This window comes from Coregonus lavaretus (genome assembly GCF_964263955.1).
Source record: "Coregonus lavaretus genome assembly, chromosome: 1".
NCBI classification, from domain to species: Eukaryota; Metazoa; Chordata; class Actinopteri; order Salmoniformes; family Salmonidae; genus Coregonus; species Coregonus lavaretus.
Window position 1 is genome coordinate 22844510 of NC_139988.1, and position 20986 is coordinate 22865495.

Below are 20986 nucleotides of genomic sequence, written 5' to 3' on the forward strand. Positions count from 1 at the left end.
AGAAGAAGACCCTCTTTCATGGCACTCTCACCCTGCCCCTACCCCCTGCGGAGGGAGGGATGGAGGGAGGGGGTGGAGAGAGAGAGAGAGAGAGAGAGAGAGAGAGAGGATGGCAGATTAAGTATTCTATCTCTAGCCCAGTGATCCCTCCATCTCTCCGCTTCCATACCTGGGGGTCTGAGGTAAGTCTGAATCTGCATCACAAATGGCACCCTTTTCCCTATGTAGTACACTACTTTTGACCAGGGCCAATATTCCTTATATAGTTCTCTACTTTTGACCAGAGCCTATAGTAGGGAATAGGGTACCATTTGGAGCACATCCTGAGTCTGGGCTGCAGTGGAAAAGAGTCTGGTCATATAAGCCTTGTCTAGGTGCAATTTCCTGCCTCTTCAGGAGTGACAGGCCGATGCAGGCTGTGGTTAATTGATGGGGCTATAAATTAACACGCAGAGCTGTCCATCCAGCCACACACACACACGAACGCATGCACGCATGCACACACACACACACCACACACATATTCACACACTGGTCCATTGTCTGGCCTGCCTGCTAGCCGGTCAGCAATATGGCGGGATGGGGAGGGGTGGGCCTAAATATAGTCGACTGGGACCCTGAAGGACTCGTAAATTACCCCCCTCCACCCCCACCATCCCTCCCCATGGCTGGGCTACCTGGCCTGTCAGCCCCCCACCCATCCACCACAACCAAGCCAACCCTCTCCATGGCTGGGCTACCCGGCCTGTCAGCCCCCCACCCCACTCCAACACCCCAACCCAGACCAGCCAACCCCCAACCCGGCCTGTCAGACCCTGGCTGATGGATTTACTTGGCACTTGAGGAATGACAGCAATATAAAGTATAAATTCCCAGGAGGAAAAAACTATCCATGTTTACCCCTCTGTTTGTTTACAACGATCGAATTGTACCACAGTGAGGAGAGAGGGAGAGAGAGAGGTGTGTGTGTGTGCCTGCTTGCGTGCGTGTGTGTGTGTGTGCGCGCGTGCATGTGTGTGTTTATAAAAAAGCTCAGCTCGCTCCGCTCTCAGCCCCGGAGGACAATAAATCACTTAGTTATAATTGGCGGGCGGTTACATGCATCATTGGAAAAGTTAAACCATTAAACGCCAAACCTTGTTAGGGCTTTTCAGTGGGGACGTGGGGAGGCCCAGCGGCCCCTCTAACCTGGGAGAGAGAGACTCTAAAGTGGCCACTGTTTCACCCCAGACAGACCTGTCACTACCATGGAGTGGAGCAGACACACTCACACACACACACACACTTTCTTTTTATCCTGTCCAGGGATGTTGGACAAGGTAAGAACCACCTGTCTAGGAGAGGTGGAGGAGGGAGGGAGGGATGGAGGGAAAGGGGTGCGGGAGCTTATTCAAGCCCAGTAAGGTGAGAGCGTGGCTGGGTTGCAGACACAAACACAGCCCCTGTCTGGGTCAAGCCCACACCACAGCACCACCACTCATGCTTTCCTCCATTCTGTATTGTGTCCTACACAGGAGGGAAAACTCAAGGGGCTGGAGGGGTGGGGGTCCATTAGCCAGTCCCTATGGTTACCTGGGTTAACAGGGACTTGTTACCTGGGTTACCTCTAGTACTACAGGCACATACTAATATTAAATAGAAAACCATGGATCAAAGGCAAGTAGTCTGGCTGATACCAAACTCAAAGCCCTCCTGACTTCAGTCTGGAGAAGCTGTTTGATGTTGTCGGCACGATGCGTCGACAATGAAGGACATTGTGCTTTTGACTGGCTGGTTTTATACAACGGGTGGGTCTAATCCTGAATGCTGATGGGTTAAAACCGCATTCCATCCGGTGTCTATTCCACAAGTTACCACCGGCTAAATCTATGAACTATAAAAAGCATCCAGACATATGTGTCGATAACGAAGGACATAGTGCTTTGGACTGGCTGGTTCTGTACAGCACCCGTGCTCCGCCCCCTTCCATTACAACGGTTGGGAGTTTCATATCCAAATCCAGGTCTCAAAACAAAACGTCTGAAAGAACCAATCAAAAATCTCTGAATTTCTGGGCGAATATTGCACCAACCTCCCTCGCTGTATACCACGTGGGTCGCGTCAGCCAGGCTACGCAGGAACAGCTTCAGAGAAGAGAACACTTGAATAATAAGGTTCTTACACTGCCAAGCCAAGTTCAATCAGTTCAGATCAGTTCAAGATCATTGGCTAACCAAGCAGTTCATTATTTGGATAAAATCTACTCCACAAAACAGACATACTGTTAGTGGACCAGCTACAGTACACTTTATTTTCTGTTACTGATGTGTTGACTAAAACCTGAGATCGGACAGCTTATCCCCTGGCCTTGCCTGTCAGGTGCACCTTGTACTGGGGACAATAAAAGGCCACTCTAAAATGGGCATGCTGACTGCAGGAATGTCCACCAGAGCTTTTGCCAGATAATTAAATTTTAATTTCTCTACCATAATTGAATTTGGCAGCACGTACAACCGGACTCACAACCGCAGACCACGTGTAACCACGCCAGCCCAGGACCTCCACATCCAGCTTCTTCACCTGTGGGATCATCTGAGACCAGCCACCCGGACAGCTACAGCTGATGAAACTGTAATAAAACCCTTTTGTGGGGAAAAACTCAATCTGATTGGCTGGGCCTTGCTCCCCAGTGGGTGGGCCAGTCTCCCAAGTGGGTGGACCTATGCCTTCCCAGGCCCACCCATGGCTGCGCCCCTGCCCAGTCATGTGAAATCCATAGATTAGGGCTTAATGAATTTACTTCAATTGACTGATTTCCTTATATGAACTGTAACTCAGTAAAATCGTTGAAATTGTTGCATGTTGCGTTTATATTTTTGTTCAGTAAATGTCTTTGAGTAACGACGAGTGGTATACTGTATATACCGTATACCTGGGTATTTGGAAAAAGCCACGGGATGGTTTTTCAATACCGTCAATACCGTTGAAACCATTTCTTTGAAGGTTGAATATTTGTAGCTACTTTTTAAGTAAATACCTGCAGTCAACTTGTGCAATACGTTAGGAGATAAAGAACATTGCATTCTTCATTTCACTTGTCACATTATTACGAAGCTTACGGTAGTCCCCCAGTCATGTGTCACGTGGTGTTTGTTTACGAACACACAATGACGAGAGACCGGAGCCTTGTGAGTTACTCACTGTTGTGCAGCATGTGCCAGATGATCTAATTACAGTATGGAATTCACAACTAAATGTTTGCCAGCTAGATATCTTATAACTATTAAGTTAACTGTCTAAAATGTGCTAAATGCTCTACAGTTGTGCATTTGGTTTGCTAATTTAGTAGCTAGTTAGCTATCTAGCTAATAATATAATATAATATGCCATTTAGCAGACGCTTTTATCCAAAGCGACTTACAGTCATGCGTGCATACATTTTTTGTGTATGGGTGGTCCCGGGGATCGAACACACTACCTTGGCGTTACAAGCGCCATGCTCTACCAGCTGAGCTACAGAGGACCACAAGTGGTTAAGTGGTTAGCTAAGTGGTTAGCTTCTTCCAAAATCAAGCATTCACTTGGTAACAGCAGAGAATCCCCTCCTGGAGCAAGAGCGTTGCTGGCTAATATTTGTGTTGTGCGTGCAGAAAACTCTGAGTAGCATTTTTAAGTTACTATTTAGTTAGCAGTATCTATGTGATTAAACATATACTTGTTAGCATTGCTAACCTTCGGATTACAGAGTATCATTGGGGTTTGAAAACAGCGGCCCATGTGTTCAGTGCCGGTATTACCGAATATCCCGGTATGGCACAAGGTCGGTATGAAGGTATGACAATCTGGATACCGCCCAAGCCGAGTTTCAATGCTGGACTTTGAGTCGCAAGGTTGCACTAATTAGTGTGTATACTCCCATTGTACCCTCCATTGTGTGTACTTAGTATACCCTACTACGTGTGTACTCAGTGCGCCCTACGTAGTGTACACTCACAGTGAGGGCTCTCCTTGGCGCCGGCCTTCAGCAGTAGTTTGGCTATGGGGGTGTTGTTGGTCATGATGGCGATGTCTAGCGGAGTTAACCCTTGGCTGTTGGGCGTGCTGAGGTCCAGCTCCTCAGCTGTGTACTGGTAGAGAAGGATCTGGACGGCATCTAGATCCTGCTGCTCCACCGCCTCAAACAGACACTCACTACCTTGCATACTCTGGAGGAGAGAAGAGGAGTGACACACACACACGTCAGAATACAAACATCATCATCATCATTGTCGTCGTCATCCTCATCACCATCATCAATCATCAACAGCACTAAACCAAGTGAATTTTGCTACAGCTGGCCATGCTTTCCATCTGGCTACCACTAACCCGGCCACCAACTCTGCACCCTCTGCTGCAACTTGCCCATGCCCCCCCCGCTTCTCCTTCACACAAATTCAGACAGCTGATGTTTTGAAAGCGCTGCAAAATCTGGACCCCTACAAATCAGCTGGGCTAGACAATCTGGACCCTTTCTTTCTAAAACTAGCCGCCGAAATTGTCGCTACCCCTATTACTAGTCTGTTCAACCTCTCTTTCATAACGTCTGAGATCCCCAGAGATTGGAAAGCTGCCGCGGTCATCCCCCTCTTCAAAGGGGGTGACACTCTAGATCCAAATTGCTACAGACCTATATCCATCCTGCCCTGCCTTTCGAAAGTATTCGAAAGCCAAGTTAACAAACAGATCATCGACCATTTCCAATACCACCGTACCTTCTCCGCTATGCAATCCGGTTTCCGAGCTGGTCACGGGTGCACTTCAGCCACGCTCAAGGTCCTAAACGATATTATAACCGCGATTGATAATAGACAGTACTGTGCAGCCGGTCTTCATCGACCTGGCCAAGGCTTTCGACTCTGTCAACCACCGCATTCTTATTGGCAGACTAAATAGCCTTGGTTTCTCAAATGACTGCCTCGCCTGGTTCACCAACTACTTCTCAGATAGAGTTCAGTGTGTCAAATCGGAGGGCCTGTTGTCTGGACCTATGGCAGTCTCTATGGGGGTGCCACAGGGTTCAATTCTTGGGCCGACACTTTTCTCCGTGTATATCAATGATGTCGCTCTTGCTGCTGGTGACTCTCAGATCCACCTCTACGCAGACGACACCATTTTGTATACATCTGGCCCTTCATTGGACACTGTGTTAACAAACCTCCAAACGAGCTTCAATGCCATACAACAATCCTTCAGTAGCCTCCAACTGCTCTTAAACACTAGTAAAACTAAATGCATGCTTTTCAATCGAACGCTGCTGGCACCCGCCCACCCGACTAGAATCACCACTCTCGACGGGTCTGACCTAGAGTATGTGGACAACTACAAATACCTAGGTGTCTGGTTAGACTGTAAACTCAACTTCCAGACTCACATAAAGAATCTCCAATCCAAAGTTAAATCTAGAATCGGCTTCCTATTTCGCAACAAAGCCTCCTTCACTCATGCTGCCAAACATGCCCTCGTAAAACTGACTATCCTACCGATCCTTGACTTCGGCGATGTCATTTACAAAATAGCCTCCAACACTCTACTCAGCAAATTGGATGTAGTCTATCACAGTGCCATCCGTTTTGTCTCCAAAGCCCCATACACTACCCACCACTGTGACCTGTAAGCTCTTGTTGGCTGGTCCTCACTACATGTTCGTCGTCAAACCCACTGGCTCCAGGCCATCTATAAATCACTGCTAGGCAAATCCCCGCCTTATCTTAGCTCATTGGTCACCATAGCAGCACCCACCCGTAGTCTGCGCTCCAGCAGGTATATCTCACTGGTCATTCCCAAAGCCAACACCTCCTTTGGCCGCCATTCCTTCCAGTTCTCTGCTGCCAATGACTGGAACGAATTGCAAAAATCTCTGAAGCTGGAGACTCTTATCTCCCTCAATAACTTTAAGCATCAGTTGTCAGAGCACCTTACCGATCACTGCACCTGTACACAGCCCAACTGAAATTAGCCCACCCAACTACCTCATCCCTATATTGTTATTTATTTTGCTCTTTTGCACCCCAGTATCTCTATTTGCACATAATCTCTTGCACATCTAGCATTCCAGTGTTAATACTATTGTAATTATTCTGCACTATAGCCTATTTATTGCCTTACCTCCATAACTTGCTACATTTGCACACACTGTATATATATTTTCTGTTGTATTTCTGACTTTATGTTTTTTACCCCATATGTAACTCTGTGTTGTTTTTTATTGCACTACTTTGCTTTATCTTGGCCAGGTCGCAGTTGTAAATGAGAACCTGTTCTCAACTGGCTTACCTGGTTAAATAAAGGTAAAAAAAAAAAATTAAAAAAAATTAAAAAAACACACTTTCAAGAACTGCTGAAACCAAGGCAGACAAATCAACAACATTAAGTGGAGTTTCTGTATGATAATTGACGTGTGATAATTGGACCATAGAGAGGAGAGGTGACATGGCGACGGTACATGAGAGAGAGGCAAAGGAGAGTGAGAAAGTGAGAGAAGGAGGTAAAACTGCAGTGAAAGTGCTGAAGCTGTAACATTAAGGAGTATTCAACCGGGGTCCGCGGAGATTTTTAAAATCAATATCACTAACAGAATAAACGAATTTTTAATTACATACCTACAGTAGAAAAAATGAGAATATCTTATTTCTAATTATCTCAACTATTTCTGAACTCCTATTTTTGAACAAATTACACTAATTGGAGCCAATTACACTCACTGGAGTATCTGACATAGGCTTTGAAAAAGCACCCGCGAATTGGATATCATGCTGGTAAGCTTTCGTGACAACACATCGCTAACCTCTATCCAGCTAAACAGCTGCTCTTAGCGAAAATGTGTTTGGAGATACCATACCTTTTATAGATAATAGGCTATGTTGGAGTTTACACTTCATCTTCCAATTATAATGTGGGGAGGTCAAAATAATGAAAAACTGTTGATTACTTCTTCCTACCATGATCATTCACCAGACCAGACGTGTTTTTGTTGCTATCATTTGATTGGAGAGAGAGAGACACACATAGAGAGAGAGACACATAGAGAGAGAGAGAGAGAGAGAGACAGAGAGAGAGACAGAAAGAGAGAGAGACAGAGAGAGAGAGAGAGACACAGAGAGAGAGAGATAGAGACACACAGAGAGAGAGAGACACAGAGAGAGAGAGAGAGAGAGAGAGAGAGAGAGAGAGAGAGAGATAGAGAGACACAGAGAGAGAGAGAGAGAGAGAGAGAGAGAGAGAGAGAGAGAGAGAGAGAGAGAGAGAGAGAGAGAGAGAGAGAGAGAGAGAGAGAGAGAGAGGAAAGGTGAAGGAAAGTGAGAGAAAAGGGATGAAGAGAAGGAGGTAGCATTGCAGTGAAAGTGCTGAAGCAGTAATAGGGGACTTCTGTAGTTCTGGTACCGATTCCGACTGACATTTTGGCTTATAAATTGATCTGTGGACACTGTAGATCCAAATGGCTTGGATTACTATTTAGGCGCAAATCTACATTTAACAGGTGGGGAAACAGCGGCACTGTTGTTGGAGAGATGTCCAGTTTGCAGCTGAACATGCAACATAGAGAACACCAGCAAGGGGACCCTCAGCATCATGATATCTGAAGGGAAATAGAAAGGTGAATGCGGCGATCAAGTTGGTTCCACCATGCTAATCATAACCAAAATTGATAACGTAATCAGTGCTCTGTGTGTGACCGACAAGTATCTTTGATGAGGGGCCAGGAGCTGATCTACGCTGCCATGTCCATCAACGGGGGGCTGGCAAAGAATTTACCTCCAGCCTCACCTCTTGCCTGTCTCCGTTGATGGGGAGACCAGAATTAGGTAGGTTTAGTCTGACCTGTTCAAACTTCAACATAGTATACATTATGTTTGTTTGTCAGATATCACCTATCCTAACTGCCATTTGTAATAGAACAGTGACTGTGTTCACAGATGCATCTATGGAGTCAGCACTGGGAGACTTGCAAGGTGATGTGATGGAGTCCTGACCGACAGACAGGCTTGATACTGACGTCTCTGAATGGAGAGAGACCTGGCACTCAACACATCCACAATGTGGGACTGAAGGTATTTACCTATAATATAGTACAGCAGAAATGTCCAGTATTTGCAACACCCTTTTCATTACATGCGTCACTGATGAACTCTGCCTCAACTCTGCCTATTTCTACAGATGGACAGGACTGTAGATGCTTTTGGCAGACGCCAGCCTCTGACATTTGACGGGGAGACCATAATTGGGTAGGTTTTATCTGACCTCTTCAAACTTCAACATAGTACTGTTTGTGTGTCAGATATGAACTATTCTAACTAACTTCCATTGGTAATAGAACAGTGACTACAGTGGGGGGAAAAAAGTATTTAGTCAGCCACCAATTGTGCAAGTTCTCCCACTGAAAAAGATGAGAGAGGCCTGTAATTTTCATCATAGGTACACGTCAACTATGACAGACAAATTGAGCAAAAAAAATCCAGAAAATCACATTGTAGGATCTTTAATGAATTTATTTGCAAATTATGGTAGAAAATAAGTATTTGGTCACCTACAAACAAGCAAGATTTCTGGCTCTCACAGACCTGTAACTTCTTCTTTAAGAGGCTCCTCTGTCCTCCACTCGTTACCTGTATTAATGGCACCTGGTTGAACTTGTTATCAGTATAAAAGACACCTGTCCACAACCTCAAACAGTCACACTCCAAACTCCACTATGGCCAAGACCAAAGAGCTGTCAAAGGACACCAGAAACAAAATTGTAGACCTGCACCAGGCTGGGAAGACTGAATCTGCAATAGGTAAGCAGCTTGGTTTGAAGAAATCAACTGTGGGAGCAATTATTAGGAAATGGAAGACATACAAGACCACTGATAATCTCCCTCGATCTGGGGCTCCACGCAAGATCTCACCCCGTGGGGTCAAAATGATCACAAGAACGGTGAGCAAGAATCCCAGAACCACACGGGGGGACCTAGTGAATGACCTGCAGAGAGCTGGGACCAAAGTAACAAAGCCTACCATCAGTAACACACTACGCCGCCAGGGACTCAAATCCTGCAGTGCCAGACGTGTCCCCCTGCTTAAGCCAGTACATGTCCAGGCCCGTCTGAAGTTTGCTAGAGTGCATTTGGATGATCCAGAAGAGGATTGGGAGAATGTCATATGGTCAGATGAAACCAAAATAGAATTTTTTGGTAAAAACTCAACTCGTCGTGTTTGGAGGACAAAGAATGCTGAGTTGCATCCAAAGAACACCATACCTACTGTGAAGCATGGGGGTGGAAACATCATGCTTTGGGGCTGTTTTTCTGCAAAGGGACCAGGACGACTGATCCGTGTAAAGGAAAGAATGAATGGGGCCATGTATCGTGAGATTTTGAGTGAAAACCTCCTTCCATCAGCAAGGGCATTGAAGATGAAACGTGGCTGGGTCTTTCAGCATGACAATGATCCCAAACACACCGCCCGGGCAACGAAGGAGTGGCTTCGTAAGAAGCATTTCAAGGTCCTGGGGTGGCCTAGCCAGTCTCCAGATCTCAACCCCATAGAAAATCTTTGGAGGGAGTTGAAAGTCTGTGTTGCCCAGCGACAGCCCCAAAACATCACTGCTCTAGTGGAGATCTGCATGGAGGAATGGGCCAAAATACCAGCAACAGTGTGTGAAAACCTTGTGAAGACTTACAGAAAACGTTTGACCTGTGTCATTGCCAACAAAGGGTATATAACAAAGTATTGAGAAACTTTTGTTATTGACCAAATACTTATTTTCCACCATAATTTGCAAATAAATTCATAGAAAATCCTACAATGTGATTTTCTGGATTTTCTTAATTTTCATTTTGTCTGTCATAGTTGATGTGTACCTATGATGAAAATTACAGGCCTCTCTCATCTTTTTAAGTGGGAGAACTTGCACAATTGGTGGCTGACTAAATACTTTTTTCCCCCACTGTATGTGTGTATGTGTTCACCGAAACATGTATGGAGTCAGCACATGAATTGAATGGTATCAGTCAATATGGGGAGGGAGAAACCCTATGTATTCTGCACCAAGATCAGGGATCTCCTGTTGTATATGGGACACCACACAGGAACGTATGACCACTCTGACATGTTTGCCAAAGTAGCCCCATTCCCACCAGAAAAAATGCTGAAAGGAACAGTATCTGTATCGGCTGGGAATAACAATGAAAGGTGAAAGGTGCACATTGTTATATTAGCAGAGCAAATCTTCTATGGTATTATGTAAAGGGTTGTTTATTCTACATGGGCCTTTTACTACATTTGAAAGTTATCAAAACACTTAGTTTAGAATATCTATATAAATTCAGCAATTGCCTTCTTCTCATATTACTCTGAAGGCTACTGACCTATTCAAAGTTTCCTCCGGCATCTCACCACACATCTGCCTGGAGGTTTGTTTGTCGTGATAGAGTGGGGGGAAATAGCTACGGGCAATGTTCTGACAGATGGGTGTGTTTTAGTGGTGGCAAGGACACACCCAAGAAACACATAAAACCACACCTCCAAGCCAACTCACGCTTGGCTTCTGTTCACACACACACACACACACACACACACACACACACACACACACACATCCTGACAGAGAGAGAGAGACAGAGATACAGAAAGAGAAAGAGAAAGAGAAAGAGAAAGAGAAAGAGAAAGAGAAAGAGAGAGAGAGAGAGAGAGAGAGAGAGAGAGAGAGAGAGAGGGAAAGAAAGAGAAAGAGAGAAGAGAAAGAGAAAAAATAAAGGAGTCAATAGGGAGAAATGATGGTACAAGAGAGATAAATGGCACATTCTGAAGGACACTGAAGGAAATCATCTCCGGGGGCCATTATGGAAGCAGCCTTGTTGTATTCTGTGCCTCTCGGTCTCCTCTACTCTTGGGCTTACAATCAGAGGGGCTGCCCCATAGTGATCCTATTAAATTACTCATATTCTAATTCCTAATTCTATGGGCTGCCCACTGTTCTAAAGAGATTATAACCCAATTTCAGGAAATGGGACAATACACACCAACCCAATCTGTATTGCTCCTAGTGTCCCAGAGACACACAGAGAGACCTCCAGCCTAGCCAGTCACTGTCTGAACCCAGAGTCCAGTGTCCGAGACACACAGAGAGACCTCCAGCCTAGCCAGTCACTGTCTGAACCCAGTGTCCCAGACACACAGAGAGACCTCCACCCTAGCCAGTCACTGTCTAAACCCAGTGTCCAGTGTCCGAGACACACAGAGAGACCTCCAGCCTAGCCAGTCACTGTCTAAACCCAGTGTCCAGTGTCCGAGACACACAGAGACCTCCACCCTAGCCAGTCACTGTCTAAACCCAGTGTCCAGTGTCCGAGACACACAGAGAGACCTCCAGCCTAGCCAGTCACTGTCTGAACCCAGTGTCCCAGACACACAGAGAGACCTCCACCCTAGCCAGTCACTGTCTAAACCCAGTGTCCAGTGTCCGAGACACACAGAGAGACCTCCAGCCTAGCCAGTCACTGTCTAAACCCAGTGTCCAGTGTCCCAGATACACAGAGAGACCTCCAGCCTAGCCAGTCACTGTCTGAACCCAGTGTCCCAGACACACAGAGAGACCTCCACCCTAGCCAGTCACTGTCTAAACCCAGTGTCCAGTGTCCGAGACACACAGAGAGACCTCCAGCCTAGCCAGTCACTGTCTAAACCCAGTGTCCAGTGTCCCAGATACACAGAGAGACCTCCAGCCTAGCCAGTCACTGTCTAAACCCAGTGTCCAGTGTCCCAGACACACAGAGAGACCTCCACCCTAGCCAGTCACTGTCTAAACCCAGTGTCCAGTGTCCCAGATACACAGAGAGACCTCAAGCCTAGCCAGTCACTGTCTGAAGACTGATGGGGTGACTCTACACTCAAGGAACCCCTGGAGTTCCTCAAGGAACCATTGCTAGTCAATAGTTCATATTTGCACCTTTGTTTAGTTGAGCAATTCTTGGAGGAATCTTGGAAGAATGTTTCAATGTAGCAAAGGGTTCCTGGAGGAACCCTGGACTGGAGGCGTGGCTTAGTAGGGGCCTGGCTTTCAGATATATATTTTTAGGCCAACTGTGGGAGTAAATGTAATTCCTGTTAATCTATTCTGTTGTATGGTCAACACATGTTAAGGTTGAAAACGGACAGTTTTGTAACATCAATGAGGCTGACAGAGATGTATGAGTTAATCAAAAGCCTATGCAAATCCCAAAGTTGGAATAGTTAGCACTTTATTACTATATGTAATCAGCAATGTTAATATTATTAATATTGTATTACAATATGCAATATGCATAAATATTTTTGAACTGGAAAGGTTCCCCCTATGGGCAATTTTTAGAACTCCATAAAGGTTCTTCCAGGTTCCTTTACATCTAAGAGTGTAGTAGGTCACAGTATAGTCCTCCTGGACACTTTGACCTGGGCTGGCTGGTATCATTTGATCTGATGTAAGATGATGACACATAACAGTCCCAGACAGATGCTCACCCATTCACACAAAATCCCACGCAAACACACGCACACAAATATGGCACGCACACACACACACACACAATCCCCAACTCACCGAGCCCTTGCGATGACCGTGGCGGTCTCCACGGCCGAAGAAGTAGGCATCCTCGAAGGAGGAGTGGCCTCCTTTGAGCTTCTCTGATAGGTTCCTGTACAGGCGCTTAGCGGCGCTGGGAGAGGCGGGGCCTCCCGAGCACTTCCTGGTTTGGGACAGCTGCAGGTTCTGCATCTGTTGAGTCATGCTGACAGAATAGAAGTTCCTAAGGAAGAGAAAAGTCATTTGAATGTGCAAGACCAATTTCTGTTGAGGACAGTAATCGTCTACATTTCTACCCAATTATACATTGGCCAACAATGAAGACAGTACAAATGGATGAGTTTGAAAATGGATGAGTTTCAGGTTCTGGACTTGTTGAATCATTCTGACAGAATAGAAGTTCCAAAAGGATGGGAGGAAAATATATTAGAAAAAATACCAAGGCACTCTTCATATCTGGTGTAAGTTAAAATGACTATTAAAGGACCACTGCAATCACACTATGAGGTTGGAATTATACCGTGAAATTGTGAATACTATTATAATGCCCTTTTAGTGTAAGAGCTGTTTGAAAAGACCGCCTGAAATTTCAGCGTGTTTTGGTAGGATGGACTTTTGGCCTCCCATGGTGTCATCACCATACGATAAATTAGTTAATAGACCAATAAGAAACTGACTTTCAAACCTCGACATTCAGCCGTGAGAGGGCTCAGTTAAGTGGAGCGCTCTTCAGAAACCATACATGAAAAAGAAACATTCTAGTGTTCCTCTATTCATTATCTATTCACTGTCACAGAAGACAGGCTAGCGAGACGACAACCATCATAATTTTTCCTCTGCCAAAACATAATTATCATTCACATAGCTACAGAGGGATGTGATGCTTGAATAAAAACATACTTAAGTTTTCCGATAGAATGGCTGCGTTTACACAGGCAGCCCAATTCTGATATTCTGCCACTAATTGGGCACAGAATAGAAATAATAAAAAACAAATGCTTCTAAAGATGGTTTATTTTTTGTCCTTTATGATTCTCGAGAGTATATGTTAAGTAAAGATGAATGCTCACTATAATTTCCAGGACCAATTAGTTTATCTTATAAATACATTTCTTGAATAAAGCGAGATTGATTAATTGACAGAGTGATTGATTAATTGGCTGACAATTAGTTTAAGTGTGCAAGTGAGGGTCCATATTGAACATGTTGAAGAAATAACCAAATGTCATGCCGAGCCTGAATGTCATTAAAATATCATCAAATATCATCAAATATTACACCAGGGACTGTGGGCACAGATATGGAACCTATCACATGACCAATTAGTGGCACTGCAGGGGAAAGTGTGTAAGTGTGTGTGTGTGTTTGTGTGTGTGTGCGTGCGTGCGTGTGCATGTGCTTGCGTGTCTGAGCATGTGTGTGCCTATGTGTGTGTCCCCACTAATTGAGGCGAGTGAACTAAAATATCCACAATTAGCACTCTTTCATGCTCACACACATACACTGCCGCACACTCACGACCGACCACAGAACCGTCACGTCTGTCCTTTCAGGGGTGTGTGAATTTAACGGTTGCGTCATCTCTCCATTTATCTATTGAAAGGTCGCTGGAACAGTGATGTCCAACACAATGAGTAGTCCTTCACATCTACCTCTAGCTCTATCTACTGGGTCTCAAATAGCAGCAGGCTGGTACAATGGCCTCTCCCTCTTCACCATAATAACTATGGATATGAGCTGATAAAATTGGTTGAAGGGACGAATCATAGGCTGGGAGTGAGGGAGGAAGAGGAAGGGAGAAGTAGTGAGGTAAATAGGGATGGAGAGAAAGAAAGAGTGGATAAGAAGAGAGAAAGAGAGAAATAAAGACAAATGGAGAGAGAGAGAGAGAGAGAGAGACAAAACAGAGAGATAAACAGAGAGAGAGAGATTTCATGAGCTGAAATAAAAGATCCCAGAAATGTTCCATACGCACATAAAGCTTATTTCTCTCAAATCTTCAGCACAAATTTGTTTACATCCCTGTTAGTGAGCATTTCTCATTTGCCAAGATAATCCATCCAGCTGACAGGTGTGGCATATCAAGAAGCTGATTAAACAGCATGATCATTACACAGGTGCACCTTGTGCTGCGGACAATAAAAGGCCAATCTAATATGTGCAGTTCTGTCACACAATGCCACAGATGTCTCAAGTTTTGAGGGACCGTGCAATTTACATGCTGACTGCAGCAATGTCCACCAGAGCTGTTGCCAGATAATTGAATGTTAATTTCTCTACCATATGCTGCCTCCAACGTCGTTTTAGAGAATTTTGGAGTACGTCTGTGTAACCACTCCAGCCCAGCACATCCGGCTTTTTCACCTGCGGGATCATCTGACACCAGCAACGTGGACAGCTGATGAAACTGAGGAGTATTTATGTCTGTAATAAAACCTTTTTGTGGGGAAAAAACTCATTCTGATTGGCTGGGCCTTGCTCCCCAGTGGATGGGCCAGTCTCCCAAGTGGGTGGGCCTAATGAATTTATTTCAATTGCCTGATTTCCTTACATGAACTGTAACTCAGTAAAATCGTTGAAATTGTTGCATGTTGCGTTTATATTTTTGTTCAGTGCATTCTGAAAATATTCAGTCCCCTTGACTTTTTACACATTTTGTTACGTTACAGCATTATTCTAAAATTGATTAAATTGTCCCCCCCTCATCAATCTACACACAATACCACATAATGACAAAGCAAAAACAGGATTTTTGAAATGTTTGCAAATGTATTAAAAAAAAACGGAAATATAACATTTACATAAGTATTCAGACCCTTTATTATGTACAATGTTGAAGCACCTTTGGCAGCGATTACAGCCTCGACTCTTCTTGGGTATGACGCTACAAGTTGGCACACCTGTGTTTGGGGAGCTTCACCCAGTCTTCTCTGCAGATCCTCTCAAGCTGTCAGGTTGGATGGGGAGCGTCGCTGCACAGCTATTTTCAGGTCTCTCCAGAGATGTTCGATCGGGTTCAAGTACGGGCTCTGGATGGGCCACTCAAGGACATTCAGAGACCTGTCCCGAAGCCACTCCTACGTTGTCTTGGCTGTGTGCTTAGGGTTGTTGTCCTGTCGGAAGGTGAACCTTCGCCCCAGTCTGAGGTCCTGAGCGCTCTGGAGCAGGTTTTCATCAAGGACCTCTCTGTACTTTGCTCCATTCATCTTTCCCTCGATCCTGACTAGTCTCCCAGTCCCTGCCACTGAAACACATCCCCACAGCATGGTGATGCCTCTACTATGCTTCACCGTAGGGATGGTGCCAGGTTTCTTCCAGACGTGACGCTTGGCATTAAGGCCAAAGAGTTCAATATTGGTTTCATCAGACCAGAGAATCTTGTTTCTCATGGTCTGAGAGTCCTTTAGGTGCCTTTTGGCAAACTCCAAGTGGGCTGTCACGGCCTTTTATTGAGGAGTGGCTTCTGTCTGGCCACTCTACCATAAAGGCCTGATTGGTGGAGTGCTGCAGTGATGGTTGTCCTTCTGGAAGGTTCTCCCATCTCCACTGAGGAACTCTGGAGCTCTGTCAGAGTGACCATCGGGTTCTTGGTCACCTAGCTGACCAAGGCCCTTCTCCTCCGATTGCTCAGTTTGGCCGGGCAGCCAGCTCTAGGAAGAGTCTTGGTGGTTCCAAACTTCTTCCATTTAAGAATGATGGAGGCCACTGTGTTCTTGGGGACCTTCAATGCTGAAAAAAATAAAATTGGTACCCTTCCCCAGATCTGTGCCTCGACACAATCCTGTCTCATAGCAAAGGGTCAAAATACTTATGCAAATAAGATATTTCTGTAAGTTGCAAAAATGTCTAAAAACCTGTTTTCACTGTCATTAAAGGGTATTGTGTGTAGATTGATGAGAAAAAATAATAATTTCATCAATTTTAGAATAAGACTAACGTAACGAAATGTGGAAAAGGGGAAGGGGTCTGAATGCACTGTATATACTATATACAGCTGTGGAAAAAATTAAGAGACCACTGCAAATTTTTCTTAAATCAGCATCTCTACATGTATGACAGCCATTCCATTCCAGTGTCTGTTGAATTCCAACACAGGCACACCTCATTCTACTGAATTCGGTACTGATTAGGTGATCACATGAACCAAATCTTATTTAACAAGGAAAAGTATAAAAACCACTGCTGTGGTCATCACTATCCTCTTGCAATAGGACCAGCTGGATGGCAAAACCAGTGCTAATAGTACCTCAAAAGTAATATTAATTAAAAAAAACTATTGACCATGCCAAAAGAGTTGAAAAGGAAAGTTTTGAGTGAGGAAAAGAAGGGTTCAATTCTGGCTTTACTGGCAGAGGGATACAGTGAGCGTCAGGTTGCTTCCATCCTTAACATTTAAAAGACGGCGGTTCATAAGAACATGGTCAAGCAGCAGACATTGGGGACAACAAAGCTACAGACTGGCAGAGGGCGAAAACGACTCTCTACTGACCGGGATGACCGCCAACTCATTTGAATGTCACTCAACAACCGTAGGATGACATCAAGTGACCTACAAAAAGAATGGCAAACGGCAGCTGGGGTGAAGTGTACAGCGAGGACTGTTCGAAACAGGCTCCTAGGGGCAGGGCTGAAGTCGTGCAAAGCTAGAAAAAAGCCCTTCATCAATGAGAAGCAAAGAAGAGCCAGGCTGAGGTTTCCAAAATACCTTAAGGATTAGACCGTAGAGGACTGGAGTAAGGTCATCTTCTCTGATGAGTCCAATTTTCAGCTTTGCCCAATGCCTGGTCGTCTAATGGTTAGACGGAGACCTGGAGAGGACTACAAGCAACATTGTCTCACACCCACTGTGAAATTTGGTGGAGGATCGGTGATGATCTGGGGGTGCTTCAGCAAGGCTGGAATCAGGCAGATTTGTCTTTGTGAAGGACGCATGAATCAAGCAACATACAAGGTTGTCCTGGAAGAAAACTAGCTTCCTTTTGCTCTGACATTGTTCCCCAACTCTGAGGATTGGTTTTTCCAGCAGGACATGCCACACAGCCAGGTCAATCAAGGTGTGGATGGAGGACCACAAGATCAAGACCCTGTCATGGCCAGCCCAATCTCCAGACCTGAACCCCATTGAAAACTTCTGGAATGTGATCAAGAGGAAGATGGATGGTCACAAGCCTTCAAACAAAGCCGAGCTGCTTGATTGTTTGCGCCAGGAGTGGCATAAAGTCACCCAACATCAATGTGAAAGACTGGTGGAGAGCATGCCAAGACGCATGAAAGCTGTGATTGAAAATCAGGGTTATTCTACCAAATATTGATTTCTGAACTCTTCCTAAGTTAAAACATTAGTATTGTGTTGTTTAAAAATGAACATGAACTTATTTTCTTTGCATTATTCGAGGTCTGACAACACTGCATCTTTTTTGTTATTTTGACCAGTTGTCATTTTCTGCAAATAAATGCTCTAAATAACAATCTTTTTATTTGGAATTTGGGAGAAATGTTGTCAGTAGTTTATAGAATAAAACAAAAATGTTATTTTTACCCAAACACATACCTATAAATAGTAAAACCAGAGAAACTGATAATTTTGCAGTGGTCTCTTAATTTTTTCCAGAGCTGTATATACACTACATGGCCAAAGGTATGTGGACAGCTGCTCGTCTAACATCTCATTCCAAATTCATGGGCATTAATATGGAGTTGGTCCCCCCTTTGCTGCTATAACAGCCTCCACTCTTCTGGGAAGGCTTTCCACTAGATGTTAGAACATTGCTGCGAAGGACTTGCTTCCATTCAGTAACAAGAACATTAGTGAGATTGGGCACTGAGGTTGGGTGATTAGGCCTGGCTTACAGTCGGGGTTCCAATTCATCTCAAATGTGTTCGATGGGGTTGAGGTCAGGGCTCTGTGCAGGCCAGTCAAGTTCTTCTGCACCGATCTTGACAAACCATTTCTGTATGGACCTCGCTTTGTGCACGGGGGCACTGTCATGCTGAAACAGGAAAGGGCCTTCCCCAAACTGTTGCCACAAAGTTGGAAGCAAAGCATCATCTAGAATGTCATTGTATGATGTAGCGTTAAGATTTCCCTTCACTGGAACTAAGGGGCCTAGTCCGAACCATGAAAAACAGCCCCAGACCATTATTCCTCCCCCATCAAACTTTACGGTTGGCACCATGCATTGGGGCAGGTAGTGTTTTCCTGGCATCCGCCAAATCCAGATCCGTCCGTCAGACTGCCAGATGGTGAAGCGAGATTCATCACTCCAGAGAACACGTTTCCACTGCTCCAGAGTCCAATGGCGGCGAACTTTACACCACTCCAGCCGATTCATGGCATTGCGCATGGTGATCTTAGGCTTGTGTGCAGCTGCTCTGCCATGGAAACCTATTTCATGAAGCTCCCGATGAACAGTGCTGACGTTGCTTCCAGAGGCAGTTTGGAACTCGGTAGTGAGTGTTGCAACCGAGGACAGATGATTTTTACGCGCTACACGCTTCAGCACTCAGCAGTCCCATTCTGTGAGCTTGTGTGGCCTACCACTTCGTGGCTGAGCCTAGACATTTCTACTTCACAATAACAGCACTTACAGTTGACCGGGGCAGCTCTAGCAGGGCAGAAATGTGACTGACCTGTTGGAAAGGTGGCATCCTATGATGGTGCCACGTTAAAAGTCACTGAGCTCTTCAGTACGGGCCATTTTACTGCCAATGTTTCTCTATGGAGATTGCATGGCGGTGTGCTCGATTTTATACACCTGTCAGCAACAGGTGTGGCTGAAATAGCAGAATCCACTAATTTGAAGGGGTGTCCACACACTTTTGGCTATGTAGTGTATACACTGAGTTTACAAAACATTTACAAAACACCCCCTTTTGCCCGCAGAACAGCCTTGGGGAGTGGACTCTACTGGCCCATGTTGACTCCAATGCTTCCCACAGTTGTGTCAAGTTGGCTGGATATCCTTTGGGTGGTGGACCATTCTTGATACACACAGGAAACTATTGAGCGTGAAAAACCCAGCATCGTTGCAGTTTTTACATTTACATTTTAGTAATTTAGCAGACGCTCTTATCCAGAGCGACTTAGAGTTAGTGAGTGCATACATTTTTCATACTGGCCCCTCGTGGGAAACGAACCCACAACCCTGGCATTGCAAGCGCCAACTGAGCTACAAAGTTCTTGACACACTCAAACCAGTGCGCCTGGCACCTACTACCATACCCTGTTCAAAGGCACTTAAATATTTTGTCTTGCCCATTCACCCTCCAATCCTTATTTAACCTCAACAGTGTGCAGCAAATTCTACTAGATGAAAAGCAGAAATTAGTATGACATCCTGGCATTTAAAGTATACTCAATTTTGGAAATTTCACATACTATAAAACTTTCTTTTTTCGCATACCCAATCAGCCTACTATTTAGAACGCAAGTAAGAGTAGTCTATTCAGCTGTGCTCCGACATCATTATTCAATCACTCCCACAAAGAAAAACATGCTGATTCTGCCTCAAATGGAACAACTAAACAGAACATTGCTAACTAAAGAGCCTACAGGACTTGATCAGGTAGCAACCCACAGACACGTACAAGTGCAGTGTCAAGAACAGTCTACTGAAACACATACATTACACACAGAGGAATAAGGGAGAGAGAGATGAAGAGAAAGAGAGAGAACGAGAGAGAGAGAGAGAGAAAGAATGGGGGAATTTTGAGAAAGACATGAACAACAAGATGGAGAGAGAAATTACAGTACCAGCAACAGGAGTCAAGTCAGTCTAATCTGTTTCTGCGCACAGAAGACAGAAGGAGAGAGAATGAGAGAGAGTAGAGAGATAGAGCGAGACAGAGAGAGAGGGAGAGAGAAAGATTGGGGGAAAAAGAGAGTGATAACAGATTGAGAAAGACAGGAACATAAAGATGGAGAGAAATTACAGTCACAGCAACAGGAGTCAAGTCAGTGTAATCTGTTTCTGCACACAGAAGATGGAAGGAGAGAGAACAAGAGAGAGAGAGAAGGGGGGAGGGGGGAATATGAGGACATCTTCAGCTTCAATCGATACTGTATGTGCGAAACCAAAAAAGTAACTATACAGTACAACAGTATATTCCTTCTAACAGCCAGGAATGCTGAAGCAGCAGTCATACAGTGTACATTAATGACCCACCCCTCTATCTAGCCTACATCTCTCACCCACCAAGTTCAACAGATCAATTATCAGCAGGCAGCACAGCAGACGTATACTGACCCCACACATACTGATGTAGTGTATAATCTGTGTGTGTGTGTGTGTGTGTGTGCGCCTACATTTGCATATGTGTCGGTGCATGCGCCTATGCATCTTCGCGTGTGTGGTATTCTGCACGTGTGTGTGTACTTACATCTGTGCTTTGTGTATGTGTGTGTTCACCTGCATGTATGTGTGTGTGTGT

At 44.9% G+C, this 20986-nt stretch overlaps 1 protein-coding gene across 1 annotated transcript in view; it reads right to left on the reverse strand.

Moving 5' to 3' along the window:
- Positions 1–20986, reverse strand: part of ankfn1a (ankyrin repeat and fibronectin type III domain containing 1a) — a gene marked incomplete at both ends in the record, with an annotated part of 193056 nt that overhangs the window by 94964 nt on the left and 77106 nt on the right. Inside the window, 2 exons of the mRNA XM_084158389.1 lie at positions 3974–4170; positions 12549–12779. Of these exons, the coding sequence (XP_084014515.1) occupies positions 3974–4170; positions 12549–12779 (428 nt within the window). The remainder of the gene's footprint in view (positions 1–3973; positions 4171–12548; positions 12780–20986) is intronic.